General features: G+C 40.4%; 2 protein-coding genes across 3 annotated transcripts; both read left to right on the forward strand.

The window, feature by feature from the left end:
* The first annotated feature begins 269 nt into the window (after nucleotides 1-269).
* Nucleotides 270-7,254, forward strand: LOC123746333 (nucleoside diphosphate-linked moiety X motif 17). Of its 2 annotated transcripts, none has more exons than XM_045727780.2 (7): nucleotides 270-416; nucleotides 1,046-1,284; nucleotides 2,087-2,282; nucleotides 2,807-3,027; nucleotides 4,934-5,090; nucleotides 5,465-5,555; nucleotides 7,068-7,254. In XM_045727780.2, the coding sequence occupies exons 1-7, from the start codon at nucleotides 410-412 to the stop codon at nucleotides 7,216-7,218; spliced, it is 1,062 nt and encodes a 353-aa protein (XP_045583736.1). In that variant the 5' UTR covers nucleotides 270-409; the 3' UTR covers nucleotides 7,219-7,254. The 2 variants fall into 2 exon arrangements, with proteins under 2 accessions (XP_045583736.1, XP_045583737.1); XM_045727781.1 differs by lacking the exon at nucleotides 270-416 and adding an exon at nucleotides 877-918.
* A 6,199-nt stretch (nucleotides 7,255-13,453) lies between these two features.
* On the forward strand, nucleotides 13,454-16,671 carry LOC123746334 (phosphoenolpyruvate carboxykinase, cytosolic [GTP]). The gene is given in 5 exon segments (XM_045727783.2): nucleotides 13,454-13,612; nucleotides 14,154-14,274; nucleotides 14,542-14,733; nucleotides 14,735-14,956; nucleotides 14,958-16,671. Coding segments are annotated over 5 exon segments (1,971 nt in total). The 5' UTR covers nucleotides 13,454-13,562; the 3' UTR covers nucleotides 16,344-16,671.
* Nucleotides 16,672-16,690: the final 19 nt, after the last annotated feature.

Consider the following 16,690-nt stretch of genomic DNA (forward strand, 5'->3'; position numbering starts at 1 on the left):
TAATACGAGAACCAAATTCAAACAAATGTATCACCACTAAATAAAACCAATTTCAAATAAATACAATATTCTTGTAAAGAATAGTTTTCTTTGGTAAACTAGTAAACTGTAATAGAAAAGTTTTATTTTTGCCCGAAACGCTATGCGTACTAGTGGCTTTAGGTATTGTATGTACTACCTCTATCTTTAAATCTAACAGAATGTCTGTACTGTAACGCTGCAACTATGTATGTACTGTTCCTAAATAAATTATTATTATTATTACAATTTATCCTAAAATTGACAACCAAAGAAAATGGAAACCTAACATGGCCTCACAAGCGAGCGTTTTTATCACAACAATAACAATCTTGGCCTCAGATCCCTCTATCATCGTCGCCTCTCAACCTACAGCATCACGTTCTTGGACATGGCTGGTAGGAGGAAGACCTGAATTTACCTGAATGTACACGAGGTCCATTAATACACTAGTGACATCGACGAGGCTAGGAACCCGGCAGCATGTCTAAGGTCTCCCCATTTGCCCTGAAGACTTATATAACAATATATAACAATTTATGCGTATAGCTGATAACAATATCAGTGCCTAGAGAGGTGGGGGGGGGGGTCTTACACACCAATAAATTTGTTTTTAATAGTAGTATTACCATTTTGTCAACACATTACTGTATTATGACATGTGCATATCTGAAATAATCTGGTAATTAGAAATACAGTTTAAGTGGGACAAAATTGCAATGTTGTGGCTATTGGATTTGTTTTTAAATTGGATCATATACACATTACTGTACAGTACCATATAAGTATGTTCGGTATCTCAGTCATTACCTATTAGTAAGAAGCACTATCAGGTTGGTTGGCTCATGTTGACTCAGCCATTTTAGAAGTGGTTAGCTTGCAGATAGCAGAACATGCAGGGTTATAAGTGTGATAATATTTTGATACTACACTGTTAATGCATTGACAGTAATAATGTTGTTTTAAATAAATGTAATTATGGTAATATTATATACATATATATAAAGCTTGATAATCTTTTTTTTAGGCACGGCAAGCACCAACTATTTGAAGGTCCTCGTTCACCTGCGTAAGACATCTCAGACAGCATACAAGTTAGCCAAGTTCAACAAATGCATACTGGACCACTTAGGACTTTCTGGTGATGGATTTGTTGAGTGCACTTTAGAGAATAATCAGCTCCTGCTTCAGTGTCCAGATTCAGAGAATAGTAACAATACTGATTCTTCAGGACCCAATGAGAAGTCTGTGCAATACAGGATCATGGTAAGTATTACCTGACAATGGTCATGAAATCAGTGTTACAAAACATGCTAAAAGTAAATGTCAGTTGTGAGACCAGAGACTCATCCAGCACAATGAGGAATCAAAATGAACTTTATGCTACATGGCTTCCCTCTAACTCCTGATGATATACTTCATAGGATGCTGACTCCTCAGCACCATCATAGGAGTACCTGTTTAACAGAGTACTCATCCACGTCTTGAGGGAACTGTTCTGATTTGTCCAGGCCAAACAAGGATCAGAGCATGGCTCCAGCATCCCACCGAGATTTCATTCTAGTGCCAACAACTCGCCTAAGCAGATTTAGGTCTTGTCCACAGCGAGACATTAGATTGTATCCTTAGTTTTGACACCGTAAAGTGTCCTATCTATAAGAATTACAGTATTATTTATACTGCAAGCCACATCTGTTGATCCAGAACAAAACTAGCACAAGAGTTCTGCTGGGTGAATAGGTGTACAGCTAAGGATTTGTGCTTAGTCGATCCTTCCCTGCCAGGATATGAACCCAGGCCAAAGCGCTCACGAAATGCAGGGTTAGTGCACTATCACTGCACCACAGGGACTGCTATTAAGCCTTATCTCTCTATTTCTGTAGCATATAATCTATTCAGTAAAACTCCTTTAGTCTCATAAGTCTAAACTACCGAAGATCTAAAATATTTTAGTAATTCTTACTTAATTTTTTTTAACTTGTATGGTCAATTTCATAACGATAGTAAATTAATACAGTTAACAGTATGGCACTCTTCAAATATGTCTAATAATGTTTTTTCTCTGCAGCATCCACCATTCTGCCCCATTCAACACCTGGATGAGGAAGGCTCCGCTGCATTGCCACACGAGATAATCACACGAGGGGTAGATGTTGGTGTAGCAGTTCTTCTGGAGTCCAGCGACAAACACCTGCTGCTAACCAGAAGGGCGGCACACATGCGGACCTTTGCAGGATTATGGGTACCTCCTGGTGGTCATGTGGGTATGTTGTAAATTTGTTCAGTATTAATATTTCTAAAGTGAAAATTACTATAGTAACATTAGCCAGTACAGTACATAAAAGCATGATGTATGAAATTCTGTGTTCTTTATAAATCAAGTTAAAAACAACTTATTATAATTTTGATCCTATTTTATGGGATAATTAAGACTGAGTACTACTGGTCACAGTGAGCACTACACTACAAACACAAATTGGCAGCAAAAAGTAGAAAAAAATATAAGAAAAAAATTGTGAAAAAAGTAATTGCTGAATGGAAAATTTAAGTTTTGTTTTTTTGTATCTTGTTCTTCATATTCTTGTAGTCTGCTCCAAGATGCATAGCAAATCTAGGATCTCAATGTATTCAATATTTTAACCAGTGTGGCTTCATCTTGAAGGATCCACATTGATGAAGCCTTAAGCAAATTTGTTCCTTGCTCTTGTCTGCAATTTTCTTTACATTCATTTAGCTTCTGTATTGTTAATCTAAAATTGTGGCTAATTAAAATCAAGTTGTATTGCAGAGAAAGGAGAGACATTGGAAGATGCAGTATTAAGAGAGCTGGAGGAAGAAACAGGTCTCTTAGTCACACTGGAAGAACGTCAGAATGCTCACATCTTGGGTCTTTGGGAGTCGGTATATCCCCCACTACTAGAACTGGGTCAACCAAAAAGGCACCATGTTGTTATATACTTACATATAACCCTTCAGAGAACCTCAGAAGAGCTTCAAAAACAGTTTAAGGTAATTTAACAATAAAAAAACCTGAATTTATGCATTATGAGCTAATTAAATGCAGTACAAATTTATAGAGGAATATAGAGTCGAGTTGTATTCTAGAGGCCTCCCAGAGTCCCATTTACTTTTTCACTCGTCTAAAAATAATGTGTATTCTTAACAATACGGTATGAATATTACTGTAACTGTTCAAAATGTATAAATATAGTACTTATGTACAATCAAATCAAATCAAAAATCATCTCTAAGAGATGCAGTTGAGGTGATTTTCACATGAAGACTAGGTAGTGACTGTGGAACATTACCGTTCAAGGGTGCAAGTGGTGGTGGATCATTGGGAGTCAAACTCGCCTGATTACTGGCTGGTGTTTGTGGCAGTGTTGCGTTGAGTGGATTTAGCTTTATTGGATTAAAAAATGAACATAAATTGGCTGGTAAGTAGGTGTTTTCGAGCTTGTATTCATGCTGACCAGTGAGTAGTAGACAGGTGATATGGTGACCAGGAAATATCGTTTTAAGGTGAACTGCTTTTCTGTGAATTGTTACTTCTTGTAGGCAACCAAAACAGATTCTAAATTCCTCCCAAACTTTAAATGTTACTCCAAATTTGAATCCATTTAAACCACTGCCCCATACTAGATTGCCAGCTAATGTGAAGAAGTTAGCCATATTCTTTATGATAATCTCATGTAATTCTATATCATTCACATTGCATTCTGTAGCAATATATGTACAGTATACTGTCACCCCTTCTTGTGTGCTATTCAGTCATTCCTTACTTCCTCTCACACTCGCTATGTCTGTATATCTTCTTGAACTTCCTCTTTTCTTCTAATCTTCAGTTTTTTTTTTTTCAAAAACACTCATTGACTACAATCATAAATTTATTCAATATGTCAAAACCATATTTAATACTCAACATAATTTTTTGATTTACTAAATTTTGCAACATGGTTTGCCATTGTTGAGGGACCGGAAAGCTGTTAGATTAATCAAGTTCCCTCTATGCTCGCAACTTGCCTTCCCAAGCATTTCCCACACAACCGTTGAATAACCCACAGATACTTATTTAGTCAGTAAGCAGAGACATCAAGAGCATGAAAATGTACCCAAATGCCTCCATTCTACACACAAATTTAATTCACGACCATTTGGTTGTGAACCAACTGCACTGGAATTCAACAGTGCAGTCAGGTTTACAACCCAAGGTTGTAAATCTGGCTGCACCGACTCGTGTATCTTTTATACCAATGCTAATGATGCACTGGAGAAAAGCTCAATCTAGTCTAGAGTGATCTTGAAGCTTTTGAAGCTTATTAGTATAGCACCTTGAGTGCTTTGCATTTATTAATGCCCTAATATTTAGATAGCTTAGGTTAGTTTGCTTAAAATATATACACACAAAACTGGAATTCAGCTGTATTGGTTTCTAGTAATATTAAAAGAAAATGATGTAGAAAAGCTAGTAGAGTGCACGTTCAAGAAATAGGCATAGACAGTAGAAAATAAAGGTTGATTAAAGATTTTGGGATAATAAGTGTGATTATGTAAGAGTACCGATGGATACTCGAGTTATTTGATTATGAATGTATTGAAGGACAGTATGATGGGGCACACCCTTGGGAAAGCAAGGTCTTGGAGTGGAATATAAAAAAGGGGAAGAAATTACCTAAACAATTATAGGAGTATTGAGCATAGTTAGGAATGCATATAACTATGTTTTTGGATTCCATTCATAAATTTAATTTTCTTAACCAAAATAACATGCAAGTTTATCATTTCTAAGAGAAAATGCACATACTAATTATTTGTTAAATAGCTTACATAAATCAAGTAATCAATTGTCAGAAGTTTTTCTGACAATTACTTTATGACAAGGTACTTTTATTCACACTGTAAAAATCTTTGCAAGTTATGTCCAGAGGAAGTTGATGCTGCTGTATGGATGTCTGTGGACCTCATCAAGTTAGCAGTGTGGAATACCAAGTTTGCAGAGCAATATCAGAGCCAAAGCACAGGGAATGTCTCACAGGATGAAGTCTACATTACACTTGTCAATAAGGAAGGAGGTGTGTCAATAAATATACTTTGCTTGCTGTATTAGGAGAATGTTCTTGGGTTATAATGTTGAAATTTTTTGATATACTAAAAGCAGGAAAGTAATGTTCTTTGATTTTTATGGTTTGATGCTTTGATAGTCTTAATTAACTTTTAGGAACGTAAATTATTGTAGTTGTTATTGAACATAAAATTTTCCAATTCAGTTATTTTAAGTTATTAAGCCGACATTATTGTACTTGTACAGTGATGATAAAATCTTTGAAGTCACTAGTGCATAAAAGGAACACTTTTTTATTTTTTATTTTATATCAATGAAGTCTTGAGTTTGAGGAGGGAGCAAGATATCAGATAATACTAACTACTTTAAATTTTATTTTTGTAGAACATGCTGCAAGCACCATAGCAGCATCTATTCTGAAAGAATCAGATGAAAGCAGTGATCTGAATTTTGAGAGAATTACCACAGGAAGCAGGTTAGTCAATATATTTATGCACCATATACAGTAGGCTCTGGTTCTACATGGTTGAATTTAACAGTCTATTTTTACACATGCTAAAAATTATGCTATTTTTGGGGAGGTAGTTTGGTAAATCTTGAGCAAATATTGAACATGTAAGTTGGGATCGAACCTGCATCCCTGAACTCCGCAGGCACGCACACTACCAAATGGGCCATGATGGGCCAAATGGATATCAATCAGAAGTACTGTACTAGAGTACTTACATGGAATTTGGAAGGCACCATCCAGTAACACAATCCAAGTTTTGAAGTACCAGCTCACACTTGGGTGTTGGCAGTGATGTCTCCATTTTTTTTGTCCCTGTCAATGCACAAATATTATATAAATTGAATTGTGCACTGCATTTTGTTGATAATAATTAACCTTAACATTTGACTGTAATTTTAATTTAAAGGTTCTGTAATTAAATTCTTGGTCATATAATGTATCCTGATTTCCCCATGAAATTCTTAACAGAACACTGTCTTCTGGTTTGATGCGAGGTGTAAAGTGACACATCCTCACATAGAATCAGGAGTTTTCTGGATTCAGATTTTTAATTGCATTAAAGGAAAGGGATATCAGGGTTCTTCCCTTTACTCAAGGTTATATACTGTCTTTGCTCGATAATCTGAATTATATGAGGGCCCACCCACTATTCGAGTTAGCTGGACATTAGGGTTAAATACCTTTTTACCTAGAAAAGTCCAAAAATGAAAAAATTATTCTGATTTTTGATTGGCAGAAGAAATCTCAGTACAATAATCAAAGTTTTTAATAGAGTTGAACAGTCAAAAATTCGAACTCAAATTTATCTGGTTTGCCCGAAGAGTTGGGTTACCGTAATTCCGATTACCGAGCTCTCACAGTATATTTTAGTATAATTCTTGGTCGAGAAGCCAGGTATGCTTTGTCTTTAGTCTACTTCATGCTGTTCTCTTAATCTCTTAACTACCATCCAAAATCCGTGATTACATCAACAATAACCTCATACTTTAGAAACAAGCCAAGTGACAATGTTTTGATCCATCCTGGATTATTATCTGTCAGAACTTATCCAGTACATACCAAATAGTATATCTCTACTGTTTTTTAATGTTTGGATGTACAGTATTGTTTATTTCTGTTACTGTGACTAACTCTACATGATTATGGATTGTTTGGTTCAGTACTTGGTCTTTAGTTTTCATTGATTCTGTTTTTTCTCTTATATGCAATATAAATCCAGTGTTTACTATAATGAAACATGTCTTACTGGTCTCCTCAATGGCTTCCCGGTGCTAACCAGACAGCTAGCATCACAGAACCGGTGAGGGGGTCCATCCCAGAAATACATTATTCAATTAAAATTTCTGGGTTATTCATAAAGGGCTACTGTATAACATTTTCCAAACATTTAAATCCAGAAGTAAGGTATTTTTTTGTTATATTCTATTTTTTTTTAATTTAATGTCTAATTTTAGTAAATTCATTTTGGTTTTGCAGGTTTGCACTGTCCATGTGGCTGGAACAACACTTGAAAGATTCTGGTTTACCTGAAACATCACAAAAAGAGTTGTATAGTAAATATATTTCTCATGTAGTGACTGAAGACAAGTCTACCGATTCATTACCAAAGTTAAGGCCAAAAATGTAATTCAGCAAAATTTGAAAGAATAAAGCATTGAAAGAATTGAGACTTTCCTTTGCTCCAGTACTCTCTCATAAACAAGGACACAAACTATAGTACCACATCCTCTGCAGGTGACACTACATGTTTTATAAGCGTAGACAGTATAGAGGACACGGCAAACCCCAATATGATGTAAGTCAGGTCTTTCAATGGGCCACAGAAAATATGATGTTTAACAAGGATAAGTTACAGCCCCTGCGCCATTGAAAAAACAAACTCTACAAAAATGGAAAACACATAAAACACAGTAAAATCATACTATAAAATGAAAGTGCAATGTAAAAGATCTAGGAGTTGTAATGGACGATTATGTTACGTTGTTGGGTAGATTAGATACACAGAGTTTAGTAGGGTTTCATATTTATTTAGTAGTCTTGGATACAGCAGTGTTGTAGACGTTGAGACGGAGCTTGGAGCAGAGCCGAGTGAGGCCGGAGTCGCAGAGCTCAATGTCGTCAAGCGTGGCGGCTCGATGGGAAATCGTGAGTGTCTAAACTCGATGGGGGTGGCGAGTGTCTAAACTCGATGCGGTCGTAGTCTGCTGTGTGTAGAAGCTGGAGCGTCTTGGGGTCGATTAGAACTGCATACACCGAGTTTTACATTCTTGAGGTTGAAGAGGTGTGGTAACTCCAAAGCGTCTGTACTAAAGTTAATTGAATCACTGTGGAAATTAAACTGATGCCCACTCGCCGATTGATCGATGAAGATTAAGCCACCCGAAAGGTGGCACGGGCATGAATAGCCCATAAATGGTGGCCCTTTGAAGCCATTACCAGTATCAATAGCTGATACTGGAAATCTGTGGAGGCCTACTTGATTGATAAAGATTAAGCCACCCAAGAGGTGGCACGGGCATGAATAGCCCGTACGAGGCCTACTCGCTTCTTGACTGCTTATATTATTGGACAACACCTCAGTTTCCTCTAATAGGATGGAAAGAATGTTACCTGTAATTAGGGAAAGGATTTGAGTAGTCATAATTAGTGCTAATGAGTCTCATTAAGGTAATGAGAGACTGGAGTGAGTAATGTTTACTCGCTATAGAGTAATCATGTAAAAAAAAACTTTTAAAAACACAACAAATAAATCCCAGTGTCCTATTTGCCTTATTTTGAACATTTATGCATTGATTTTTTGGTTTGAAATTCTTGCTAATCATAACTCCTAGATCTCTTTTGCAATCTAACTTCGCAATCTCAACACCATCTAGCTCGTATCTTTTGACTATCATCATTACCAAGCCTCAAAACCTTACATTTGTCAGCATTAAACTGCATCTCCCAGTCTTTTGACCATTTCAAAACTATTGAGATCGTCTTTAAGTGATAGGGAGTCTTTTTCCGATTTTATTTCCCTTCCGATTTTTGTATCATCGGCAAATTTGCAAATATTGCTGCTTAAATCTGAAACTAAATCATTTACATATATTATGAATAACAGAGGCCCCAGGACAGAGCCTTGAGACACTCCACTTACATTTTCCCACTAACTTAAGTCACATTTATACTAACTTTGTTTCCTTTGGTATAGACAACTCTGACTTAATCCCATTTATTTATACTAATCCTTTGTTTCCTTTGGTATAGTCATGCCCAAATCCAAACTATTATAGCAAAAGGGGGCCTGGCACCTGAGTGGGCAGCACTTAGGATTTGTAGTCCTGAGGTTCCGGGTTCGATCCCCGGTGAAGGCGGAAACAAAATGGAGCAGAGTTTCTTTCACCCTGGTGCCCCTGTTCACCTAGCAGTAAATAGATATCTGGGAGGTAGACAGGTGCTACGGGCTGCTTCCTGCGGGTGTGTAACAAAAAGGAAGCCTGGTCGAGGACCGGGCCGCGGGGACGATAAGCCCCGAAATCATCTCAAGATAAAGGTTCACGGTATTAGCGGTTATCTTTTTAATCAATCTTTCATGTGGCACTGTATCAAAAGCTTTGGTAAAGTCAAGGTAGACAACATCACAATCATTACCACTATCAACTGCCTCAACTATACTGGTTATAAAATGATAGCAAATACATTCTCGTCACGTTAAAAGGACATGCTTTCGCTGGTTTTAGTTTACCTAGCCACGTTCGTTGATAATTTTCCTGGAAGGAGTCAAAGGACATTACAAACCTTTCCCAGTAGTGTGACGCGTTCGTCATCTGGCTGGAACCAGCCCTCAAGAGTTGCCGGTGACGTCAACCTTCCCCACTAGATTAATACCACTTCTGTTATTTTTCCGTCTTGCTCATTTACCAATTTATATTCTTTGTTTACACCTCGGAGTCCTTTTCTATTTAATCGCGTAATCGCGCTGTGTTTTTTGTTTATAATGTTTGTATGAAGGATATATTGCTCTCGTTAATTACAGTTTTGTTGGTTCAGGAAGGTTGCTTCCGGTTAGATTCCGGGGACTCTTCTCACGGCCGCCCTTACCAGACACTCCGGCGCCTCTGCCGGGCCGGAGAAAGGCAGGTGCTTGGGAGAGAGCTGGGTGTTACCAAGAGGATTAGAACGTTGCTTCATATCAGTAGGGTGACTTGTTTTAGATTCAGCTACTTGGAACTTTTGTTCCACGTATAGAACTTGGGTAGAGTATTATTACTGTAGCTGCACCCCTCACTACCACGCATCATCATTGCCATGCTCCCACTACATAAGAACAAAGGTAGCGGCAGGAAGGCCTGTTGGCCCATATGAGGCAGCTCCTATTTATAACTACCCAATCCCACTCATTGGGTGGTTATATAATGGGAGTGGTTACTCCCTCTCTAGACGACCAAAGTCAACAAATATCCTCCCGTGATAGCCGATGAATTTCCCATATAATTATCTTCCTCTTATCTCTCTTTATCAGTGGTGTACCGAACAAGACACAGCCGGGGTGTTATCAGGAGGTCCGGGAGGCAGTCTGAGGGCAGGGTACCAATGTCTTGGGGTTTACTGATAATGCTGAATCTAACGACAGCAGTGGACTGGTTCCTCTGGACCAGTCATACGCTAAGTACGAATTCCTGGGGCAAAGGACTGGTGTACCGGGACCGTCCTCACCATCTGGTCACCATTTGGTCCGGGAGACATCTCCCGTCACGCAGGGTGCAGTCGCACCTCCACAGATCTCCAGTATCATCTATTGATACTGGTGATGGCTCAAAAGGGCCACCACTTACGAGCTATTCATGCCCGTGCCACCTTTTGGGTTGCTTCATCACATTAACACATTCATAAGGGAGACATCTCCCGTCACGCAGGGTGCAGTCGCACCTCCACAGATCTCCAGTATCATCTATTGATACTGGTGATGGCTCAAAAGGGCCACCACTTACGGGCTATTCATGCCCGTGCCACCTTTTGGGTGGATTAACCTTCATCAATCATCAATCGGGACCGTCCACATGTCGTAACGGAACACTATAGGGCAGGGAGCTATATAAGGCATTTCCTATTTAAATCTATCCATTTTCTGTCACATAAGTTTTACAAATAGGACAAACAGTTATTTAACTGTTAGCCTTAGGAAAGTTAGCTGGTAATTTCGAACCAATTACCGCGTAACGTGGTGGAGGTGGGGTCCCTCGATTGTTTCAAACGTGGGTTGGACATTTATATATGAGTGGGACTGGGTGGTTATAAAATGGAGCTGCCTCGTATGGGCCAATAGGGCTTCTGCAGTTACCTTTGTACCTATGTTCTTAATTTGGCCTATTCATAAGAACAAATGTAACTGCAGAAGGCCTATTGGCCCATACGAGGCAGCTCCTATCTATAACCACCCAGTCCCACTCATATACATGTCCAACCCACGCTTGAAACAATCGAGGGACCCCACCTCCACCACGTTACGCGGTAATTGGCTCCACAAATCAACAACCCTGTTACGGAACCAGTATTTGCCCAAGTCTTTCCTAAATCTAAACTTATCCAATTTATATCCATTGTTTCGTGTTCTGTCTTGTTTTGGTCTTGTACTTGATACTCAAGTCGATTGTGCACTCATGAGAATGAGAGCACAATCACAATCGACTTGAGAATGGTCCAGGACAGTCCGAAACGTCGTCGTCCCTTCATTTTCTAGTGTGTGGTCTGGTCAACATACTTCAGCCACGTTATTGTGACTCATCGCCTGCATTATATAGAATGGACAAAGACTCCAGAGAGACAAAACGCAGAAATTAGTTTAGTTCATTACGTACCACGTGTATCCGTTCTGTGGGTGGTGGTGAAAGGTTACAGAGGCACGCAAAGGTCTCAGCAACTGAACCCTATTCTTCATTGGGTTAAGCAAATTGCAGTCTTGGTAAACTATAGTTACATAATTTAATGTATATATCAACAATAAGATCACGAGCTGAACCACAACAGTCTCTAAGCTACGCAGTTTACATTTACGGTGAGGTAGCTACATACAATATGATGTTCTTATAATGCCCCCCCACACACCCAGCTGCAGCGGTGGAAAGTCCAGACTCACGTCCATACACTCCCTAAAGTAAACAAAGTTAGGATATTTGGTCACGATTTCTGGTAGAACAAAATTTAGAATTAAATGCACAATTGATTTCTAGTATCGGGGACCTTTTCTACGAAGATTGAGGTCTCATTATGTACTCGCTAGAGACGTAGGATAGGGGGAGATATGATCCAGGTTTTCAAGTGGATTAGGTTAGCGGCATAAACTAGACATAAACAGAGGTCTGAAACTCTCGACACTGACCATCTTAAAACTCTCCTCCTAAGAGGAGAGTTTGGGGGAGCTGGGCATTACATCCCCTGCAGACGAGGCGGGGGAGATATGATCAAAGTCATCAAGGATGTGGGGAGGCATCAACACGGGAGAGAGAAGATCAAGGTCTTGAAATTATCAGATCAAAACCCGTACCAATGACAATAAGTAGTTCAGATTCAGGAAGGACATGGGGAACACTGATTTAAAACGGTGTAAAAGACGAGTGGATTAGAACACAAGAATGAAGAATGAACTTAAGAACGAAAATAAGAGGGGATATTAATAGGGTATTAAAAGTATCAACACAAGACAGAACACGAAACAATGGGTATAAATTGGATAAGTTTAGATTTAGGAAAGATCTGGGTTTCGGTCACAGGGTCGTTGATTTGTCAATTACCGTGTAACCGCGTAACATAATAGAAACAGGATACCTTGATTATTCCAAGCGTAGGTCAGACATATATATGAATGAGATTGGGTGGATATAGTTGACCAGACCACACACTAGAAGGTGAAGGGACGACGACGTTTCGGTCCGTCTTGGACCATTCTCAAGTCGATTGTGAGAATGGTCCAAGACGGACCGAAACGTCGTCGTCCCTTCACCTTCTAGTGTGTGGTCTGGTCAACTTACTTTAGCCACGTTATTGTGACTCATCGCCTGCATTGGGTGGATATAAACAGTAGCTGCCTCGAATGGGCCAATATGCCTTCTGCAGTTATAAGAACATAGAACACAAAATTAAAGGTAACTGCAGAAGGCCTATTGGCCCATACGAGGCAGCGCCTATTTATATCCACCCAATTCCTATTTATATCCACTTAATTGTTTCAAGCCTACGCTTGAAACAATTATGGAATATATTATTCTTAATATATTAGACTATATAAATGTATATATTATATATAATGTATACATTATATGTATATACACATTATATTATATACGAGATGCACCATGCACTTCCATGTATACACACACAAACATCAGACACTGTACCTGTTATCAGCCTCTTGCGACAAGTCCGACGTAACTGATATAAGCACACAATGTAAAAGCTTAGCTTGTGTGTACAATCCCAAGAAAATCTTAGCTCTCCAATTGATCAAATTCCACCGGGCAGGAAATGCTGGGCGTCATTGTATTCATTGAGTCTGTGGAGTTTCCATATCCGACAGTGACTGGTTTTGTGGAAGGTGGTGTGGCTCGCGCTCCGGTGAACAGCAATCACGGCGCGTCACTACACAGGTTCAATTTGAACGAGTTATTCAAGAATATACAACATTCTTCATCCTTGCAAATACATTAGTCAAAGGGGGAAAATTCCGTTAATATGTGTTAAGCTCCCCGAGTGTGTTATCTCAGCGTCTGAAGTCTGTCTGGTAAGCCATGACCGGAGACTTCAAAGTCCCCGGTCACACGTCACCTTGACGTCACAGAGCCGGAGGATTTCCACCGGCTAAGGCCAATATAAGCCCCGGCCGGAGTGAGGGAGCGTACTTCACCTCCTAGAGTCAAGCAAGTCGGACGAGCTATGAGCATATAGCTTTCATCCAGACTCTGAACATACCACCCACCATCATCAAACTTCAACATGGTCTTCACAGCCGAGGACTCGGTCGACAACGTTATGGAGGGACCTAAGTAAGTCAACTTACTCAACTGTTCAACAAACCCAAACTCTAATTAAAGTCCCAGACCCTCACCTTGTGAGGGTCTGGGACTCTATAACTTGAAGATATTTCTTTATAACTTGAAGATATTTCAAGTTATAAAAGTATTATAATAGAGAAAACTAAAGCTTTACAAGGCCTATTGCAAGGCAGCCCATATGTATACCCATCAGATGTTGGAGTATTTTTTATTGTAAATATTTTATGTAAACATCTTAACGCCCACACACTAAAAATGTTTTATGTACATATCTTTCATGTCAAACGACATAACTCTCATTACTTCTTGGTAATGAACTGTAATTTATTACTTGAATTATTACTGTTTTTATAACTAGAAATGTCAATGATGAGTCTCAAACGTGTTACAAGTTTGCTGGGGCATGTAATATTGAGTTAGGAATGAAGTAACCCCTACTGGGGCCTTCGATACAATCGGTTACTCTATTAAGTAGGAATAACACTTACAACGGGGATTTAGGTTGCTAAACATTCGTGTTACTTTGTCTCAGGCTGAATAGCGTGCTGATCGAGGCCTCCAGGGTGGCTTCCCAGGCAGCTAAAGTGAACCTCGACATCGAAAGTTTCGAAATCCTAGTCATCCAGGGCCAGCTCTCTGACCTCAGCTCTAAGGCGAGTCTTTACTTCAAAGTTCGTCCCTCAGTCAGTCTGTTACTTTTAGTCATGTCTGGGGCAAGTCAGATTATTTACAAGTTTTACATTAATTTAAATAGTTTATCGTTATCAGAATAGTGGGATTTTTTTTCGATCAGCGTATTTTTTATACAGTATTTTGGTAAAAGAATTGTGAAGTGCAGTTTCTGACCCCTACTGCAATTCTGTAAACTTCCCACACATTGAATAAGCTATGGAGGCTATAATAAAACTCTCATTTAACAGGTAAGAAATTTCGTGGAGGTGAGCGCCCGTCTCTGTCGGCCGGCGAACTTGCACATCTGTGATGGCAGTGAACGTGAGATGAATCACCTGCTGAACGTGATGCAGCAGGCCGGCATGATCGAGTATCTCCCCAAGTACAAGAACTGCTGGTTGGCCCGCACTGATCCCGGAGATGTTGCTCGCGTGGAGAGCTAAGACTTTCATCGTCACTAAAGACCGAAGAGAGACCATCCCAACACCCAAGGAGGGCGTCAAGGGCCTCCTTGGCAACTGGATGTCTCCAGAGGATCTAAAGACTGCGGTACAAGAGCGTTTTCCCGGGTGTATGGCCGGCAGGACCATGTACGTAGTGCCCTACTCTATGGGTCCCGTGGGTTCTCCACTCTCCAAGATTGGCGTCGAGGTCACGGACTCTCCCTTATGTTGTGGCCTCTATGCGAACCATGACGAGAATGGGCAGTAAGGTGTTGGAGGCTCTGGGCGAAGATGACTTCGTCAAGTGTCTTCACTCCGTCGGCTGCCCTCTGCCCCTTAAGAAGCCTCTAGTCAACAACTGGCCTTGTGACCCTGCACGAACCATCGTCACTCACGTGCCTGACACTAACGAGATCATTTCCTTCGGCTCCGGTTATGGAGGTAACTCCCTGTTGGGCAAGAAGTGTTTTGCTTTACGTATTGGTTCTACCATTGCCAGACGGGAAGGCTGGTTGGCTGAACACATGCTCATCCTGGGCATAACCAATCCTGAGGGCGTGAAGAAATACATTGTTGCCGCGTTTCCTTCTGCTTGCGGCAAGACCAACTTGGCCATGATGACGTCTTCACTGCCAGGCTACAAAGTGGAATGTGTGGGAGACGACATCGCCTGGATGAAGTTTGACGAGGACGGAGTTTTGCGTGCCATCAACCCCGAGAATGGGTTCTTCGGTGTGGCTCCCGGCACTTCCATGCAAACCAACCCTGTGGCCATGAAGACAGTAATGTCTAACACGATTTTCACCAACGTTGCCAAGACAAGTGACGGAGGCGTGTTCTGGGAAGGGATGGAGAAGGAAATATCTAACAATGTGACCATCACATCATGGCTTGGAGACTCGAACTGGAGTAAAGAATCTGGCAAGCCAGCTGCTCACCCTAACTCCAGATTCTGTACTCCTGCTGGCCAGTGTCCCATCATTGACCCTGCATGGGAAGACCCTAAGGGCGTCCCCATCTCTGCCATTCTGTTTGGAGGAAGACGTCCCCAGGGAGTGCCTCTAGTGTACGAAGCTTACAACTGGAAACACGGCGTGATGGTAGGGGCAGCTATGAGGTCAGAAGCAACTGCAGCAGCAGAATACAAGGGCAAGGTAATCATGCACGACCCCTTCGCCATGCGACCATTCTTCGGCTACAACTTCGGCCACTACCTGCAGCACTGGTTGAGCATGGAGACTCGCACAGACAAGCCTCTTCCCAAGATCTTCCACGTGAACTGGTTCCGCAAGAGTGAGAAGGGGCGCTTCCTGTGGCCAGGTTTCGGGGATAACGTGCGTGTATTGGACTGGATCTTGAGGAGAGTTGACGGAGAGGAGGTGGCCGAAGAAAGCGCCATTGGACTCTTGCCTAAGGCGTCTTCCATGAACTTGTCCGGGCTCGAGGAGAGTGTTGATATGGACGAGTTATTCAGTATTCCCAAGGAGTTCTGGGAACATGAAGTACGCGACGTCGCTAAATACTTTGACGAGCAGGTTGGTGACGACCTCCCGAACGAGATTCGTGAACAACTCATGTTGCTGGAGAAGAGGGTGGAAAAGTCGTAATAAGCTGTTGGGGCTCGCAGTGGACTCATCACTGGATATGAGTTACTGTACGGAGCATTTATTTCCTAACGCCAACCAAGTTTTCATTATTTATTTGAATCTTTAAACTATTTTGAAAACAATTTAATACTTTATTCACCAAAGAATATGATTTAAGAATATATCTTTGTATTTACATATTTGTAAGACTATCATCGATATTTATTACATATTAAGATATTGTTTACGATATTTGTAAACTGAACGCATATGTGTTCATGGATTTGTGTTTCAGCTGTGCTGGACATTTCGGGGCAATGTGTCAATATATATTTTTGTAATAACCGAGGTTTGCTTTTCTTATTGCC

This window comes from Procambarus clarkii, chromosome 80, assembly GCF_040958095.1.
Source record: "Procambarus clarkii isolate CNS0578487 chromosome 80, FALCON_Pclarkii_2.0, whole genome shotgun sequence".
Taxonomy (NCBI): Eukaryota; Metazoa; Arthropoda; class Malacostraca; order Decapoda; family Cambaridae; genus Procambarus; species Procambarus clarkii.

Excerpts from the sequence above, each read along its gene's own strand:
- LOC123746333 (XM_045727780.2), top strand. Across the intron at positions 1,285-2,086 it reads CTGTGCAATACAGGATCATG|CATCCACCATTCTGCCCCAT; the intron begins GTAAGTATTACC and ends TTTTCTCTGCAG. Across the intron at positions 5,556-7,067 it reads AGAATTACCACAGGAAGCAG|GTTTGCACTGTCCATGTGGC; the intron begins GTTAGTCAATAT and ends TTGGTTTTGCAG.